At 52.6% G+C, this 18,351-nt stretch overlaps 1 protein-coding gene across 4 annotated transcripts; it reads left to right on the top strand.

Moving 5' to 3' along the window:
• Positions 1–704: 704 nt before the first annotated feature.
• Positions 705–16,954, top strand: DVL3 (dishevelled segment polarity protein 3). 4 transcript variants are annotated; one of them, XM_070372484.1, is made up of 16 exons: positions 705–1,014; positions 6,660–6,729; positions 7,209–7,330; positions 7,448–7,557; positions 7,753–7,888; positions 8,065–8,158; positions 8,374–8,443; positions 9,058–9,197; positions 9,363–9,439; positions 9,548–9,615; positions 9,772–9,921; positions 10,515–10,646; positions 10,831–10,998; positions 13,690–13,905; positions 13,993–14,403; positions 15,231–16,954. In XM_070372484.1, exons 1-16 carry the CDS (start codon positions 854–856, stop codon positions 15,260–15,262), a joined length of 2,157 nt encoding a protein of 718 aa, XP_070228585.1. In that variant the 5' UTR covers positions 705–853; the 3' UTR covers positions 15,263–16,954. The 4 variants fall into 4 exon arrangements, with proteins under 4 accessions (XP_070228585.1, XP_070228576.1, XP_070228593.1 ...); XM_070372475.1 differs by having other exon boundaries at positions 8,035–8,158; XM_070372492.1 differs by having other exon boundaries at positions 13,993–16,954.
• The last annotated feature ends 1,397 nt before the right edge of the window (positions 16,955–18,351 follow it).

Below are 18,351 nucleotides of genomic sequence, written 5' to 3'. Positions count from 1 at the left end.
TTTATGTCCCAGTCAGGCAGGCATCTTCATACTTAAGCTCATTCTGCATTCAGTCCATTTATTAAATCACTACTTCACACTTAGGTACTGAGGTTACAAGAAGGAATCAGAACTCGATCTTGTTCTGTCCTTAAGCAGTTGTCGGGTAGACTCAATGACAGCAGCTATGCTTCTCAGCAGACCCTAAAAGACCAGGTCGATGAGGTCTCTATCCTCCACAGATACTTGGTCAGAACCCTTTCTCTGGGAAGCAAAGCAACCCCTACATTAACGCCTCCCTAGCTGCAGAGGAGCAGCCGATCCCCTTGGGTCCAGAGCCAGGGCCTTGAAGAGTCCGGAAAGCCGGCCATCCTGGAGAGATCTATCCATCCAGCCCCTGGGGGCGTAGGCGACCGCCGCCACGCTACCCCCGGGCCTGGGACCAGAGCGCAGGAGCCGAGCCTGGTGGGTGGGCGGGTTGTCCGCGGGTCCGGCGGAGAGCCAGGCCATCTGCCGCGAGGCCAGAACGGCTCGGCGGCAGCCGGGGGCGGGGCCGCGCCGGGGCGGGGCGCGCTGGGGTCGGGGGCGGGGAGTGGACCGGGCCGCGGCCCTGAGCCGGGAGGGCCGCGGCCACCGGAAGAGTCGCCGTAGCCAGCCGAGCCGGGAGAGTGGGGAGCGGAAGCGGCGGCCGCGACGGCGGCAGGCGGCGCTGGGACCCGGGAGCGGCCGGAGAACAAGGGAGCTGGCGCCGCGGCCGGCCGCGGAGCTGGGCTGAGCAGCTGGGCCGCGCCGAGCGCCGCCGCCGCCGCCCGAGAGGCCCGGCCCGGCCTCCCGAGCAGGCAGCGCGCAGGCCTCCGGGCCCGAGGCCGGAGCCATGGGCGAGACCAAGATCATCTACCACCTGGACGGGCAGGAGACGCCGTACCTGGTGAAGCTGCCCCTGCCCGCCGAGCGCGTCACGTTGGCGGACTTTAAGGGCGTTCTGCAACGACCCAGCTATAAGTTCTTCTTCAAGTCTATGGACGACGATTTCGGGTGAGGATGGCTCCGCCTCGCCTCCGGGGGACCCCGGCCACTCCGCTTCTAGGGCCCCACTCGACCAGTTTGGACGCCCCCCTCCCCTTTGCTACGCTGGCTTCTAGCCCTACTCTGGATTCTAGGGGCCACGCGGCCATTCGGCCCCCGTTGGCTTTTTCAGAGGCTGGACTTTCAGCCCCTCTAGGGGCTCCCCTTTCCCCTCTTGTTTGGGACCCTGGCCCCCTAGTTTAAAGGGGACGTTCAACTCCCTAAGAGCAGTCAGTTCCAGCTCAGTCAAGCTCCCTCATCTCCTCAGAAACCAGCGGCCCACACAGACAGACACACCCCCCCTACCCATTCCAGAGCGCAGTCCCCAACCCTCCTGCCAACTGAGCCACCTTTCTAGCAGAGACTCAGGGTGTTTGGCACTCGGCCTTTGCCTTCTCCATCTTTTCAGCTTCACAACTCCGAGCCATATTTGGAATATGGAGCATCTAAGGGCTATGCTGTGGGACCTTGAATTGGCTGGGGGTTGCTCAGGCTGTAAACTAAGGCCTGCAGCTCTGATGTTTACTTAGCTGTCTCCCCTGTCCCCTGTGGGCCATTCGGGATGTTGTCAGGGAGCAGGGCGCCTCACCCCCGAGGAGGAGTCCCCACTAGCTCAGGTGCAGATTCCCTTGCAGAACTGGGGCCTCTTTCCTCCAGATGGTGGCCAAGGAGGAGACCTTGGAAAAGGCCTCAGAGCCTGAACGGGAGGGCCAGGAAGGGTCTCTTGGTGTTCATCCTCCCCCGCTGACGGAGTCTTCTTCCCCCAGCTGCTGGGCTTTGGACAGGCGGAGTTTGGAAGCAGTGACTTCCCCTTTAAGAGGGGATGGAATGTTAGAGCCGGATGGTTCTGTAGCAGCTGGCCTGGGAGAGGGAGCCTGGCCGATCCCCTCACTCCCCGCCCCGCCCCGCCCCGCCCCCACCCCCCCAACTCCCAGGGGACTGGGGAGGGGGCGGCCCCCACACTAGCCTGCCCCGCAGTAACTGGGCACTGGGCCTGAAGGCCTGCGGGGAAGGCCTTCCTGGGCCCTCCAGGCCTAAAGGCCGCCTCTCCAGCCGTAGCCTGAGGCCTACAGTGCTCTTTAGAGCCGAGGCCCAGAGCTGAGTAAGGGGAGACATTCTTCTCCCTGGTGTTCATCACCCTGGCTTCTCTCCAGGGCCCCTAGCCCTCCTGGCTCTGGGATGCTAGCACCTTCTCTGTCTTCTGCCTGGCATGTTTTAGTGTCACCTTTCCCCCTGGAACTCAGGGTTTGATGATCCCATGAGCTCATATGTGTGAAAGTGCTTTGTAAGGTGGGAAGTACTATGCAGCTTCTAACTGTTCTTGATTCTGTTGCTATTCCTGCCTTGGGGTAGAGTACTCCTGGTGTAGTAATGATTATCTGGCTTCAGTCCAGAGACAGACACCCCTGATTGGAAGATGGTGAAGAAGGATCCATCTGCAAGGGGTGGGAGTGGTGGGGGGACTGGGGGAGATGCCTTGGTCTGTTAAGGGAAGAGTGGAGTTGGAAGAGACCAAGATACTGCCTCAGGGTATGGAATAGGGGAAAATCAGCTGGAGTCCAGTGGGGCCAGCCTGGGGCCAAGTGCCTTAAAGGACTAGGTTAGGCCTGTGTCTCTACCCCCCTATTCATCCCAGAATACACTAGGCCAAGCGCCCCCACCTCCTAAACCTAGACCTCTGTGGGCCACCTCCCACTGTCTTCAGGCTGCTGTCAAGCCAGGCCTAACTGAAGTCATAGAGTGCCCTCATGACATCTACTCATTGTTGACTTAATATCTTTGAGTCCACTGTCAGTCCACTCACTCTTAGTTTGACCCAATCAATAATATGGAACCACAGGTCTGATTTTCTGTTTATATTTCTTTCTAAACTATGTTTAAAAATATTTAACTCTTGAGTTAAACATTCATTCAGATACTCCTGAAATCATCTTGCATTCATCAGTGGTACTTGAGCTTGAACCATCTTTTGCAAAATATTAGAGAAGGCCATTTTAGCAATGTTGAAAACAATGGTAAAAATGAAGTAGAGGAGATTGATCATGTTTATACCCAGAAGGATTAATGATGAGGAGACCTGATAGGGCTATCTTGTCACAGATAACTAATAGCTGATGAATGTGTATATCTATTGGAGCAGGCAATGGCACCCCACTCCAGTACTCTTGCCTGGAAAATCCCATGGACGGAGGAGCCTGGTAGGCTGCAGTCCATGGGGTCGCTGAGGGTCGGACATGGCTGAGCGACTTCACTTTTCACTTTATGCATTGGAGAAGGAAATGGCAACCCACTCCAGTGTTCTTGCCTGGAGAATCCCAGGCACGGGGGAGCCTGGTGGCTGCCATCTATGGGGTCGCACAGAGTCGGACATGACTGAAGTGACTTAGCAGCAGCAGTATATATCTATATTTCATTTATTAAACTTTTTTGGTGCTTATAGTGTGCAGACACTGATCTAAATGACTTTCAAATCTTTACTCATTCAGATCCTCTTAACAGTCCTGTGGAACAGGTAGTAATATCGTCAGTTTATAGATGAGGAAACTAGAGCACAGAAAACTTAAGTAACTTCCTTATCCTAGGTCACACAGCTAATAAGTGGCAGAGCTTATTAGGAACCTGGCTCCAAAGTCTAAGGCATTAATCACACAACTGTAGGTATTATTATCACCATCACTTAACAAATATATCCTCTCTGAGGAAGACGCTGAGCCTCAGCAAACTGTGGAGATGACAGGGCTGCCACTTATCCTAGCCCCATGATAAGGGGTCAGGCAGGGCCCTGTGACCCCTGCTGACAGATGGGGAAGTGGGTCAGGGAAAGAAGGCTGCTATCTCCTCCACCTCTCCAGGGTCACTCACCAGGTTCTGGTGTATAAAGTCTGAGGACTCCCAACCTCCATCTGGTCTTCAGAAATATTTGTCAAGCTCAGGGTAGGCCCGGTCCTCTTAGAAATAAACATTAAACATTTTCAGCACTGAGGAGATGGTGGATGGGAGAACAAGGTACCACCACTAGAGGAGCTGTGAGCCGTGGGAGGAACAGCATGGGCCACAGTGTTGCTCATGTTGCTCCCGGCTCCACATCCCACACTGGCCCGTCTCTGGGCCTTCTACCTGGGGTACTTCTCTTCCCTGATCTTCTGCAGGTCCAAATTCTTTCCTCTGGGTTGTACTTTTGAAAGTTATATTCCTCTTTATCCTTACACCTACCCTGGTCGTAGCCAGGACCCTATACTCAGTAATACTCAGCAGATGTCTGTCCAGTAAACACATCTGCTGTCTTTACAGCTCTGATCACTTCCACTTGCAGTATACTCACATGAACTGTGTGCATTGGTCAGGTCCTCCAAGAACAGGGCAGGTTCCAGGTCTGATGCTTCTTGAGCACCATGCAATGGCGAGCACAAAACTTAAAGCCCACTGGGCTCTTGGCAAAGGCTTTTTACTCCATTGAACAATGAGTGATAAGCAGATTTGTTTGGTCCCTGCCCTTAGAAACTTACACTTAGTTAGAAAGAGATTATGGATCCTGCAAAAAATTGACAAAGTTAATAACTAGTTTTTAGTGTATGTCTGGCCTATGTCAGGCATTTACAAATCTCACTTACCAGGATGAGAAAGGGCTTGGAAAAGTTAAGAAAATTCTCTAAGAGAGGAGGGCTAATAAGTGGCAGAATTGGAATTTGAACCCAGATTTGTCTGATTCCACTTGGTGTGTGTGTGTGTGTGAGTGTATAAGTGCTGTGGAACCCTGAGCCATTCAGCTTCGTGGTGGGAGGGGGAGGCCTGTCTGAAGTCCCCCAAGGCTGCTGAAGATCAGCTGATCATTGTGAGTCAGCAGAGCCTTGGTGACCTGTCGGTGACCCCCAGAAAGAGAGGAAACATCTGTAGTGTGGAGCTGTGTGGTGGGGCCTCCAGGGGGAGGGGGTGGTGGGGACCCAACAGCAGTTTCCCACCACAGGGGTGCTGAGACCCTCTCCAGAGAAAGTCGCAGTCTTTGCCCCATGGCCCACATATCTCCTTTCAATTTGAGCCCCAATTCCCATGGGGGATACAATCTTGGGGTCCCCTGCGATCAGACTGGCTAGTGTGTCTGAGCTATGTCAGTGTCTCTGTTTTCTAGTCTGTTCTGTCTCCAGGCTTTCTGTGGTGCGCCTACACAGGATGATTTGAGCTGCTTTCTTGGGGTTGCTGTGGGGTTGGAAACGTCGGAGGAGTCAGAGCTGAATGGGAGGGAGGAGGGCATGCTCAGCCTTTGAACTTGGCTGTGAGTCCAGGAATGTGAGCATCACTAGGAGCCAAGCACGTCCCTAGCTCTGGGCAGGAGCTGCTTTAAGAACACGGGGGGACTGGGCTTCCCAGCCTCCTTCCTGTCTTCCCTCTCTGCTTGGAGCTCCAGGCACATGTCTTCCTCTTGCCCTGGATCACAGCTTTCTAGTTCTGTGCTCCTGAGATGTCTGATGCAGTCTGGCAGGGGGTGGAGGGGAGGTAGGTGTCAAGCTTTTCTGTTCCCTTTCCTGGCCCCAAACTATAGTTATAATCTGACTTCTTGCCTCACTGATGCACCAGGCCAAACTGCACACCTGAGACTATATGCTGCCTGCCTCGCCTATACCCCGCATCACGTCTCCCACACCCCCACCCTCTACACAGACCCACATCACCTCCATCACTGTATGGAAAATAATGTGGAATACCCTGGGAAGAATATAGGCTTTGGAGTCAGACAAGCTTAGAGTGGAATTCCAGCCCTGACATCTAGCTCTGTAACCTTGAACAAGTTTCTAATTCTATTTCCTTATTCATAAAATCAAGATCATATTGTCTATACAGTGAGGCTGATGTGAAGATTATACATTCTAACTGTAGGGGGATAAGATGGTATAATAGATAAGAATAAAGGCTTTGGAATCAGGCTGACCAGGATTCAAATTCCAGCTCTTCATTAATTATGTGACTGTAGGTGAATTTCTGAACCTGCTGAGCCTTGGTTTCCCCATCTGTATCTATTTTACAGCATTGCTGAGAATATTAAATGAAGTGATACTAGTAAACTGCTTAGCTTAGTGCTTGACCCATAGTACATGCTCAGTAAATGAAAGCAGTAGTTACCAGTGTCATGGTGGCAGTGGGTGATGTTTGGTAAATGCCTTCTCCCCTTCTCTTTTCTAATTTCCTTCAATTCCTCATCCACACCTCCCAGAAGAATGTCAGGATTCCCAAATGAGAAGAGGACAGTAATAAGCATGTGTTTTTTCCTAATTTCGGTTCAGAGGGAAAGATAATATCTAGCACAGGAGAGCCATGTTGGGGGATGAGTACCGCTCTTGAGATTATAGGGGTGATTGCGCTCAATGGGGACAGAGATTTGTCAGGTGTAATTTGCAGTCACTCAATGGCCAGGAGAATGCCCCAGGAAGGCAGCTGGCCTGGGCATGGCTGGTGTCCTTCTGGTGGTGATAGAGATCTGTTCCTGGGTCACCCCCCTGCTCCCATTTGAACAGGCTTATGCTGGTGGTTTGATTCCCAGTTCAGGGTAGAGGAGCCCCTGAGAACTGGGGTTGTATTTCCCACCCCAGAAAGCTCACTCTGACACCCTTCTTTCCCTGCAGAGTGGTGAAGGAGGAGATCTCGGACGACAATGCCAAGCTGCCCTGCTTCAATGGCCGGGTGGTGTCCTGGGTAAGGAGCTCGCCTCAACCCTCTGTCCACCTGCATTCCTGCAGTGAGCTGGATGGAGGAAAGGCATTGCTGAGACCGTGGTTTGATGCTTCAGTATCTGAATCTTCCTTGAGTTTTCTAACTGAACTCTCTCACTGCAGATTCTATAGCCTTGGTGAAAAGTGAGAGTGGTGGGAAGGGGGGAAAGAGACAGAAGTACACACTGGAGACAAAAAGCGTCTCCTATGTCCTTTGTGGCACTTGTCACGTGCCGACCTCTACCTTGGACCTCTGACCCTTGTTCTCTGCCCCCATCCCATTTTGCTAGCCCATGCGTTTCAGCCTCCTCGTCGTCTCAGCTGACCTTGCACAGTCCCGTCTCTTCTCCCCCCATGTCCCCGCTTCATTCTTCCCAAGTCTTCATGCCCTGCCAGAAGCCAGCTAGCCCCTTTTTCCTGGGGTCTCTGTGCCCCAGTACCCAAGCATCTTCTCCCCATCAGCTGGTGTCGGCTGAAGGCTCACACCCAGAACCAGCAGCCTTCTGTGCTGACAGCCCGGCAGAACTGCCACCGCCCATGGAGCGCACAGGAGGCATCGGCGACTCCCGGCCCCCATCCTTCCAGTGAGTGTGACCAGAGGGTGGGGAGAGCCCTGGGGGAGGGCTGCCTCAGCTCAGCTCGGCTGGAGGAGGGGGCCCCCAGCCTGCACCCTCCCCCACCGAGTCCTCTCTTCCCTACAGCCCTCACGCTGGTGGGGGCAGCCAGGAGAACCTGGACAACGACACAGAGACTGACTCCTTGGTGTCTGCCCAGCGAGAGCGGCCACGCCGGAGGGATGGCCCAGAGCACAGTGCGTCCTCCCTGAACCCACACCTTCCCCACCCCCAACATCTCTCCCTGCCCCTTCCACCCAGCTACCCAACTCTCTGCCTTCCTTCCTGAGCTCTGGATAGGCCTGGCCCCAGTACAGCCCCTGGCTCGTCCCTCTCCCCTCCTTCTCTCCTTCATCAAGCACTGTGAGCCCAGCTGCCTCCATCCCCTGCAGCAACCCGGCTGAATGGAACTGCCAAGGGGGAGCGGCGACGAGAGCCAGGGGGTTATGACAGCTCCTCCACCCTGATGAGCAGCGAGTTGGAGACCACCAGCTTCTTTGATTCAGATGAGGATGATTCCACCAGCAGGTGGGGCTTTGGTATTCTGGGTACTGTGGGATAGGTGACCCGTAGGAGCCCTGAACCCTGAGGATGCTGGGCCCCTGTGGGGAATGTGGGCTTTGTGGTGGGGACCCGGGCCCTGCGATGCCTCTTATGGGATAGGGCTGGGCCAGCCTGGTGGGGAACGACTGTGGGCCCCACAGGTTCAGCAGCTCCACAGAGCAGAGCAGCGCCTCACGCCTGATGAGAAGACACAAGCGGCGGCGGCGGAAGCAGAAGGTTTCCCGGATTGAGCGGGTATGGGGCCAATATGCTGGGGTGGGTGGAGCAGACTGAGCCCCCCTGCCCACAGCAAGACGAGAGTTTGTGCTTCCTTCGACCCCTCCCCTTGGGTCAGGGTATAGCATCCTAGAGGGGAGGTGGTGCTGAGGGCTAGCCTTGAGGAAGAGCTCGGTGGGAGCAGTGAGTTCCTGCCACCCCTGCCTGCTGCTCAGGGCCTCTGTCTATTCCAGTCTTCGTCCTTCAGCAGCATCACGGACTCCACCATGTCACTCAACATCATCACCGTCACTCTCAACATGGGTGAGTCTCGTGAAATGACACTTTCCAGCACCTGCTATGTGCCAGACACTGGGAGTGCAGAGAGACACATGATATGTTCCCTTCCCTCAAGGAGCTCTCTTTCATAAGCATAAACTGCTACATACACTGATCCGTTCAGTATCTCACGATCAGAGCTATGACAGAGATAAGCACTATGGAAGCAGAGAATGGCATCCAGGAAGGCTTCCTAAAGTGATTCTGATGCTTCCCCGCTTCCCGCTGTCCATCCCTTGCATTCTTGGTCTCTGATTTCTGCCCTAGGTGTTCTTCTTTAGGAGGTAGCAGGATGTAGTGAAAAGAGCCCCAACTTTGGAATTTAAATCTGAGTCTGAATCCTAACTCTGCCACTTCATGGCTTAGAAAAGTTGCTCAAATTCTCTGCACCTCAGTTGTCTGCTCTGTAAAACAGGATTGAGTCCCTACCTCATAGCCAGCAAGGATTAAGTAAAAGTATGTTTGAGTATGCAGAATACAGTGCCTGATTCAAGTTCAATAAATGTTAGTTCTTGTCCTTTTCTACCCTTTTCTAATGAAGGGCTTAGAATTTGGGTAGGAACGTTGTTCCTGTCTCAAGTTTTTATTACTCCCTATAGAAAAGTATAACTTCTTGGGCATCTCCATCGTGGGCCAAAGCAACGAGCGTGGTGATGGAGGCATCTACATCGGCTCCATCATGAAGGGTGGGGCCGTGGCTGCTGATGGACGCATTGAGCCAGGAGACATGCTGTTACAGGTACCATTGCCCACCCTGGGTGGTGATATGGATGGAGACGGGGAAATGTCCGCACCCTCTGTATCCTGATTCTTGGTATGGGGAAGACCCCCAGCCCTCCAAATTTAGCTTCCCTACCATCTCCCCAACACAGCTGCATATTCCACTCCTGGTCCTTTTTCCCAGGTAAACGAGATCAACTTTGAGAACATGAGTAACGATGACGCAGTCCGAGTACTTCGGGAAATTGTGCACAAACCAGGGTATGGATGGCATTGGGGAGGAGAAGAAAGATATTTCTCGCTAACAGGGAAGGGGCTTGGTTTGGCCTCCACACATCCTGCCCTCACTAGGGACACCCTTGCTTTCAGGCCCATCACCTTGACTGTAGCCAAGTGCTGGGACCCAAGTCCACGTGGGTGCTTCACACTGCCCAGGAGTAAGTGGATGGGAGACTGGGCCCTAAAGCTGGTGCCTAGCATATGTGAACCCTGTCTCTCCTTCCTTCTGTGTTACCCTGAACCTCACCCCTGACCCCTATAGGGCCAGGCAGTGGGCAGGGTGGGTAGTCCCTGACTCCTCATCCTCCCCGCAGGTGAGCCCATCCGGCCCATTGACCCCGCGGCCTGGGTCTCCCACACTGCAGCCATGACCGGCACCTTCCCTGCCTACGGCATGAGCCCTTCCCTGAGCACCATCACCTCCACCAGCTCCTCCATCACCAGCTCCATCCCTGACACAGAGCGTGAGTGTCCAACCCTGACCCCTGGGCCCAGCACAGGACCAGCTGGAAGGGACTGCTGAAGGCCCACCTGGAGACTCTTGCTTGAGCATCCCAGGGAGCTGGAGAGGAGAGTCGGTCTGTTCCAGCCACCTCACTCTCCAGTTTCCCTCAGTGGACACTGACCCTCACCAAACAGTTTGTTTCTGAACCTGTACTGAGCACCCATAAGCCTCAGTTTCCTCTTGTAAAATGGGACTGATGATATGCACTTTACCAGGCTTCTGGGGTTTAATAAGAGGATACAAGTAAAACATCAAGCACAGTGTGTGGCATAAAGTAATCACTCAGTAAATGACTGCCTTTCTATTATCACAGCATACATTATACACTGGGCTAAGCACCTTCATTTACATTATTTAATTCTGTCTTCAAATATCCCTGTAAAATAGATATTAAAGTCCCTATTTTTACAGAAGCGGAAACTGAGCGTCCAAAATGTTGGTAGTTTGCCTGACATTGGTCCATGTTATTAGGCAGTAGTGCTGGAATGCAAACTCCTGTGTACTTGACTCCATAGCCCCTTTCTGCCTCACCATTCTACCTCCCACCCCCAGGCCTAGACGACTTCCACCTGTCCATCCACAGTGACATGGCTGCCATAGTAAAAGCCATGGCCTCCCCTGAATCCGGGCTAGAGGTCCGTGACCGAATGTGGCTCAAGATTACCATTCCCAACGCTTTCATCGGTGAGAGGGCCCCATGGTGGGATGAAGGATGGGGTGGAAAGTGGTGGGGCGGGGCAGGCCAGGACCCAAGAACTCCCTTGGGCCACCCCTTGGAGTTGGAATCAGCACCAGCCTCATGGCTCCTGTGAGGTCAGAAGAGCCCAGGTCTGGTGGGCCTCCAATCAAGTGGCAGCCTTGCCCTCAGGCTCGGATGTGGTGGACTGGCTGTACCACAACGTGGAAGGCTTCACTGACCGGCGAGAGGCCCGCAAGTATGCCAGCAACCTGCTGAAAGCTGGCTTCATCCGCCACACTGTCAACAAGATCACCTTCTCCGAGCAGTGCTACTACATCTTCGGCGACCTCTGTGGCAGTACGTGCCTCCCCAACCTCCTTGCCCTGTCTCCTGGTTGAAAGTGGGAGTTGCCTGGTTGGATGTGGCAGCAGACTCTAGGGAACCCAGATTAGGGGGCAGCAGAGCTGGGGGAGCCTCAAGACCTGACAGTTCTGTGCGGTAGAGGCAGAGCCCAGACCAGTTCTTAGGCAGAACCAGTTCTTCTTCACTGCCCTGCCCAGCCCCCTTGGGGCTGGCATTTTCTGAGTGCCTGCTCTGTGCCTGGCACCATGCTGGTTGTTTCTAAAGCATCATCTCACTCTCACTCAATCCTCACAACCTCCCTAAAGCCCTTGGGGAGATGATTCTGTTTTCAGATGAGGAAACTGAGACTTATATAAGTTAAGTAGTCCACTCCAGGTTTCACAGCTGGAAGCAGAGAAGCGAGACCTTGAGTCTAGGTCTTTCTGGCTCCAGAGCCTTTGTTCTTCCCACATCAAGGCTGTCCTAGGTGTACAGTGCTGCAGAAACATTGCCGCAACAAGGCCAGTCAGAGTTCCTAGCCTTGGTTCCTGCTCACGCTCACAGCAGATTCCACTAAGACAGAAACTGGAGCTGGCCTGAGGCCTCAAGTCCCCAGCTTCCTCAGACCCCTGAAGCTATGCCTCACACTGAAGCTGGAAAATCTGACAGGGCCAGCCTGTAGAGGACTCTGCAAGCTGTATCAAGGGATCTGGACTTGATCGTGAGACAGTACAAAGCCAGTGAGGGTTCTTAAGCAGGAGAAGTCTGCAGGGAAGCCCCATTCTCCAGAGCCAGTGGACAGCCTTTGGAGAAGGGAGTCCTCAAAACAGGACAGCAAGGCTCAGAATTGGAAGCTGAAGCCCAGCCTCAGAAGCCAGTTCTGCCTCTGCTTCAGCTTAGGTTCAAGGGACTAGAAAGGCTGTTCTTGTGGAGTACAGGTCCCTGCATGGGGGGTAGTGTCCCTGGCCCTCAGCAGCTCCAGCATGGCCCCATGGAAGAGGAGTAATAGATGCATAAGGCTTTGGAATTAGACAGTTCTGAGTTCAAATTTTAGTTCCACCCTTACTATGTGAACATGAGTAAGTGACACAGCCTCTCAGTGCCTCAATTTCTTGATCTGTAAGATGGAGTTAATAGTAAAACATATCTCAGCTTTGTTTTGAGAATGATATAAGCTTAATGTATATAATGTTTTTAGCACCATGTTTGGCCCACAGTAATTGCTCTAAAAAAAAAATAGCTTACCCATTTATCATATATTTAATTGATTCACTGAAGAACATTTTTTCACATGTCAATATCTGAAATTGGAGTGCATCTTATAATCAGTGACTCCTTAGACTCAATCAAATATTATTATCATCATTTAGGAGAAGGCAGCCCTGGTCCCAAACCTTCAGAGGTACATAAAGCTTCTCAGGATAGCTGTGGCTTTTGCTTAGAGATACTGTGAGATACTGTCATCCCAGGGGCATTCTGGTCTTCTACCCATGGACCAAGTCACCAGAAGCTGAGCTCAGGGAGATGCTCGCAGAACAGGCCTTTTCCTTTGTACTGGCTGAGGTCTCCTCAGCTGGGAATATGGCAAGCTCAAAGGGAAGAGCTGGGGACTTGGGTAGCCCAGGAGCACACGGTCACTGCCCATGGGACGACAGCCTCGTGGCTGAAGTAGTCACCAAGTCAGCTGTCTGCTTCCTCCCACCACCACCACTCATGCTAGCTACTGGCCTTGACCGGTGGATGGTTTGGCTGGTAGACTTCATCAGCTGCCTCAGCTCCCTCTCCTGATTCCTCCTCCCATATAAGTTTGGGTCAGGTCCCTTAAGGGCTGGGATCAAAGGGCTCAGTCTGGATCCAACAACTGGCCCCTAGGGCAACTGCAGCTCTCTCACAGCTCTGGAACCTGGTACAGATGGGGTGTGATCTTAGTCCTAAGTGAAAGAGGAGGGCAAAATTTCACCTAAATTTCCTGAAACTACTCCTTTCTTACTAATGCCCTCATCTGGAAAGGTAAAGGTAGCAACTCTGAGCTTCTACAATTCAGGTTGACCTCTTCTGGCTGGTCATTTAACCTCTCTGGACTTCACTGTACTCATCTGGAAAAAAAAAAATGTGACTAAACATACCTTCCTCATAGGGTTGTGGTAACATTTGCATGATATAGAGTGCTTCGTATTGTGCCTGATAAAAGGCAGGTGTGCAACACCTGGTGGCTATCTGGTATTTCAGCTCCCATATTCCCCTCCCTACCTTTTACCCTCTAAGCGAACTGAGGAGAAAATTGCCAAATAAGAATTTTGCCCCTTCTTCCAGCCCACTGAGGAAGCAGGAGAAACTGGGCATCTGACCATCTGAAGTGGTGACTCGGGACCTTCCAAGGGATGGTTTTCTCTGGGCCTGTCTCTGCAGGGTCTCCCTTCCTACCACCTTTGGAGGGTGGCAGAGGGGGTCTGAAGGAGTGAGCGATCTCTGGCCTATCCCTCCTCCCATTCTGGCAGCCACTGCTGTCGCTGTCTTCCCAAGCACATCCACCCAACCTAGGCTGGGGATCTCTCTGCTGACTAAGGGTGCGGAGGCATGGGACAGAACTGGCTCATGCGTCCTCGGCTTCCCTCCACCCGACCTAGGCTGGGGATCTCTCTGCTGACTAAGGGTGCGGAGGCATGGGACAGAACCGGCTCATGTGTCCTTGGCTTCCCTCCACAGACATGGCCAACCTCTCCCTCCACGATCACGACGGCTCCAGCGGCGCCTCCGACCAGGACACGCTGGCCCCTCTGCCGCACCCAGGGGCCGCTCCTTGGCCCATGGCTTTCCCTTACCAGTACCCGCCGCCCCCACACCCCTACAATCCGCACCCAGGCTTCCCAGAGCTGGGGTACAGCTATGGCGGGGGCAGCGCCAGTAGTCAGCACAGTGAAGGTAATGAGGAGAGGGCCACGGGCGAGCCCCAGGCTTCCTCCGCAAGCTCTGAGTGTCTCCCACCCCGTCCCTGCCTGTCCCCTGCAGGCAGCCGGAGCAGTGGGTCCAATCGTAGCGGCAGCGACCGGCGGAAGGAGAAGGACCCTAAGGCCGGGGACTCGAAGTCGGGCGGCAGTGGCAGCGAATCGGACCACACGACCCGCAGCAGTCTGCGGGGGCCGCGGGAGCGGGCGCCCAGCGAGCGCTCGGGTCCTGCCGCCAGCGAGCATAGCCACCGCAGCCACCACTCGCTGGCCAGCAGCCTGCGCAGCCATCACACGCACCCAAGCTACGGCCCCCCTGGGGTGCCCCCTCTCTACGGGCCCCCCATGTTGATGATGCCCCCACCGCCCGCGGCCATGGGGCCCCCGGGAGCCCCTCCGGGCCGCGACCTGGCCTCTGTGCCCCCCGAACTGACCGCCAGCAGACAGTCCTTCCGCATGGCCATGGGAAACCCCAGTGAGTTCTTCGTGGATGTGATGTGAGCAGGGCCCCTCCCCCACTACCATCCTACCCCGCCCCAGGCTGGCTGCGTTCCTCTCTCCGTCCGTCTTTTTTATTTTGTCTGGTACCTGAAAGGGAAATAAATGGAACTAAATCCAGGCGCGCTAACTGCTCGCTGGGTGCAGCGAGGGTGGGGTGCACCCACTGATCAGCAATGCAGCCCTTAACCTGCCACCGGCCCCAGCTTGTCCCTCTGCCCGCTAACTGCTGCGCAGGACTTCCCAGGATCTTTCATGTCCCCTGGGACCCAAATGGCTAGTGCTGCTCCTTACCCTCCCCCAACCCCCCACACACATATTTCAAGAATTGACCCCAGAGGTGCCCTTGAAGACCTGCACACCCCTCTTCCCAGTTCCTTTTCACCATTTAGCAGCATCATCCCTCTATTAATCTTGCATGCATGCCAGTTTCTTGATTTTTTCCCTTAATACTAACACCAAAAAAGACTTGCTTCATCTGCCTCTCCTCCTAACTGTCCCCACGTACTGCCTCAGCCCTGCACCCTAGAGCTGCAGTTCCCTCCAGTAACCATCCATACTAACCCTACCTGTGCTTAACCTTAGCAGAAGCCCAGAGGGCCCCCTCAGTTGCTTGAGCTGCTAGCAGATCCCAGGGAGCATCTCTGCTCTGCACCCAAACCTACACCCACCCCATGCCTGCTCCGTGTGCTGGTTCCTTCAGACCCCTAACCCTACTAATCAGCAGGCTCATCTCACCTCTGGGCTGAAACATTTCTTTTCTTTTCTTTTTTCCTCTCCCAATTTTTCCTGGGCCTGGAGCAGCCAAGAATTTCGGGCTGTTTGACTTTCTGTGAGTCCCCAGCGAGAGGAGGCCCAGCCTCTGAGGAGACCAGGAACCTTGCTTCAGCAGCCCCTCAGGGCTTCCCAAGGATATTCAGCCCCCATACCCACACTTCAACAAACACGTCAAGTCACTAGACTTCTGAGAATCACCCCAGCCTCTCACCCACCTACGAGAGCCTCTGTTCCCCTTTCCCCAGAGAGTTCTCTGCTCTCTCATTCCCTCTCTCCCTTTTTCTCCCTCTGTGTCTGCCTGTGTCTGTCTGTCTCTCTCTCACACACACACGTGCCTATGCAAGTTCACTTAAGCCTCAGGGCTGGTCCCTGACCAGAGGGCTGGACCCTCTCTCCCAGTCCTCTCCCAAGTTGTGGGGCTGGTCCCCTGACTTTTTTCTCTTCATAGCCCTCACACCTCCCGCATATGTCCCCATCATCTTCCTATCTGAATAAAGCCCATAAGCTGAACTCAGCACAAGATACCCCAGGCAACTAACAGATTGTTCTCATTCTGTCCCCCACACCCTTCTGTGTTTTCACAGTCATCATGATAACTCAGAGCAAGGTTGGGCAGGAGGACTTCTGGGACTTAAGATAGAGTGCCAAGTTTTGTGGGGTGGTTTTTTATTTATTTATTTTTTTCTTAACCTTATTCTCCATTTAAACAAATCACAACTTTCTCTATGAGCCTCTTCTATAAATTCTGGCTCACCTAGGCTTCCATATTTTTAGACCTGGGGTGTCAAGAGTAAGATGAAGTCCTAAGCTCCCAAGTTTTGGTGTAAACCAGGGTAGGGGTATTTTGGCATTCATTCATTTAACAACTATTCCCGGGGCGGGGTGGGGGGGGGTGGTGGGGGGCGTTGGTGCATAAGGGCTGTGTTAGAAGTGTAACTCAGTCTTGTCTTCCTTCTGGGAGCTCTAGGTTTGCTCCCAGCTCAGACCGTGGTTGCCTCTAGCCACTACTATGGGGCTGCCTCCTGTACTTCTCTTCCTCCTCTGGTTCTGCCATCTCTGACTCTCTTGAGGATTCTTCCCCTATTGCTCATGCCTTCAGGGTCCCTGTATTCCATCATTGGTCCACTTCTCTTTCCTCTCTATTTACTCCCAAAATAGAATCATCCATCCTGATGTCAACTGCCATTGATATGCTGGTGATTCCCAAATATATATCTCAAGCCCTAACTGCCCTTTATCTTTAGATCTGTATTTTTATCACCTGCTGGATATCTCCTTGGACATGTCCAGATGGACTCAACTCTTTCTGTCCCTACTGCCAAGTATGTTCCTCCTGAATTCCAATCCTGGTTACATTCATCACTCTTCATAGGCTCACCAGCTAGAAACATTTTATGGGCTTAAATTCCTTCCCATATTTTACTAGTCAGTATATCATATCCATTCCACTCCAAGTTTTCTTGTTTTTGGCCCTTCTTCTCCCCTCTGCCTCTACTCTAGTTCACAGGAGCTTGGGATTTGGAGTCAGGTTATTCTGGGTTTGAATCCCAACTCTACTACTTTTTGATTGTGTGATAAGAGAGTTATTTAATCTCTCTGAGCCTCAGTTTCCTCATATATAAAATGATAATAATACCTACCTCACAGGGTTGTTGTGAGGATTTAAATTAGATATTGTACGAAAAGTGCCTAGCACAGTGCCTGGCACACAGTAGAATAGGTGCTCAATAAATGGTAGCTATTATTATTACTACTACTATTATTATTATCATTATTACTTACTCTAAATTGGTAGAGGGGTTGGGTATGTGCTGAGACTTCCCTGGTGTCTCAGACAGTAAAGCGTCTGCCTACAATGCAGGAGACCCGGGTTGAATCCCTGGGTTGGGAAGATCTCCTGGAGAAGGAAATGGCAACCCACTCCAGTATTCTTGCCTGGATAATCCCATGGACGGAAGAGCCTGTTAGGCTATAGTCTATGAGGTCGCAAAGAGTCGGACACGACTGACTTCACTTTCTTTAGGGTATGTATTGAGGACAAAGCTCCTAGAAAGGTAGGAGTAAGCCTTGAGTGCCGGTTCAAGAATTAGACGTGCCTGTATTCAGTCACTTAATGGCCTAAGACTGTGACCCTGATCTGTAGGAGGTCAGATTTTCATCCTGCCATATTCTGGTTTCTAGCAGGAGAATGCTAGGAATAGTAGGATTTGCAACTAGTCTTGCCCTTTCTTGCCCTTGCTTCCTCTCATGATGGGCTCGGCCCTGCCTAAGGAAGGCAGAATGGTATCTCTCCCTACAGAAAGAGAAGAGCCAACAGATGTTCTTCAGGTCCTGCAAGAGCCAGGCAGGCCTTTCATGTGCTAGGATTGGCTCTGCCTCCTCTTAGCTTGGATGTGAAGGTTATTCATCAAAGAAGGGATTTCAAATACCATGTCCAGTTAAACTCAACTTGCCAACAGTTTTCTAAGCCACATATATGCCTGTCAGTAGAAGACACACAGGTCCTGACCTTGAGGACCTCATAGTCCCATAGGTATATAGTTGAGGTAGAACACAAACATATTTTGAAAAATTTTAGCTTTTCTTCTAAATATTTGATGCCTTACTCCCTGCCCCCTACCTTAAGTCTTGATTCCTGGGAAAAGGCTCATGTCTAGAACAAATATACGATGCAAAAAAGCTTGGGAAAATCAGAGGTGATGTTATAAAGCAGTTAACTCAGCACAAACACTTATACTGCCAGTCCTGTGTGTGTGTGTGTGTGTGTGTGTGTGTGAGTAAAATGACAATCAGTCCTCGGACTCTGGAGACTGAAAGGCCTACAGCAATCCAAGGCTTAACAGATGGGCTTCAACAAATGGCAGTAATCCTCTGAGGCTCTCACAAACTCTGAAAGACGAACAAGAGGGATTGCAGAGACTACAATTCCCAGAACGCTCAATGAGGAAAAGGAAGTGAGCATAGCAGCGTATTGTGGATTGTGTATTTCGGGTGGGGCCGAATAAAGCCCCTCCTACTCCTCGGCCAAGGCACGCCTAGTCCCTCCTTCGAGTCTCGAAGGCTGTCGGTAGTTGTAGTTCTGCCAAACCTAGGGGAGCTTAAAATTTTAAGAGATAAGGCCGAGAGACCTGTCGGGATTTGTAGTCTA

This window comes from Bos mutus, chromosome 1, assembly GCF_027580195.1.
Source record: "Bos mutus isolate GX-2022 chromosome 1, NWIPB_WYAK_1.1, whole genome shotgun sequence".
Taxonomy (NCBI): domain Eukaryota; kingdom Metazoa; phylum Chordata; class Mammalia; order Artiodactyla; family Bovidae; genus Bos; species Bos mutus.
This window is presented reverse-complemented; position numbering and strand designations above follow the sequence as displayed.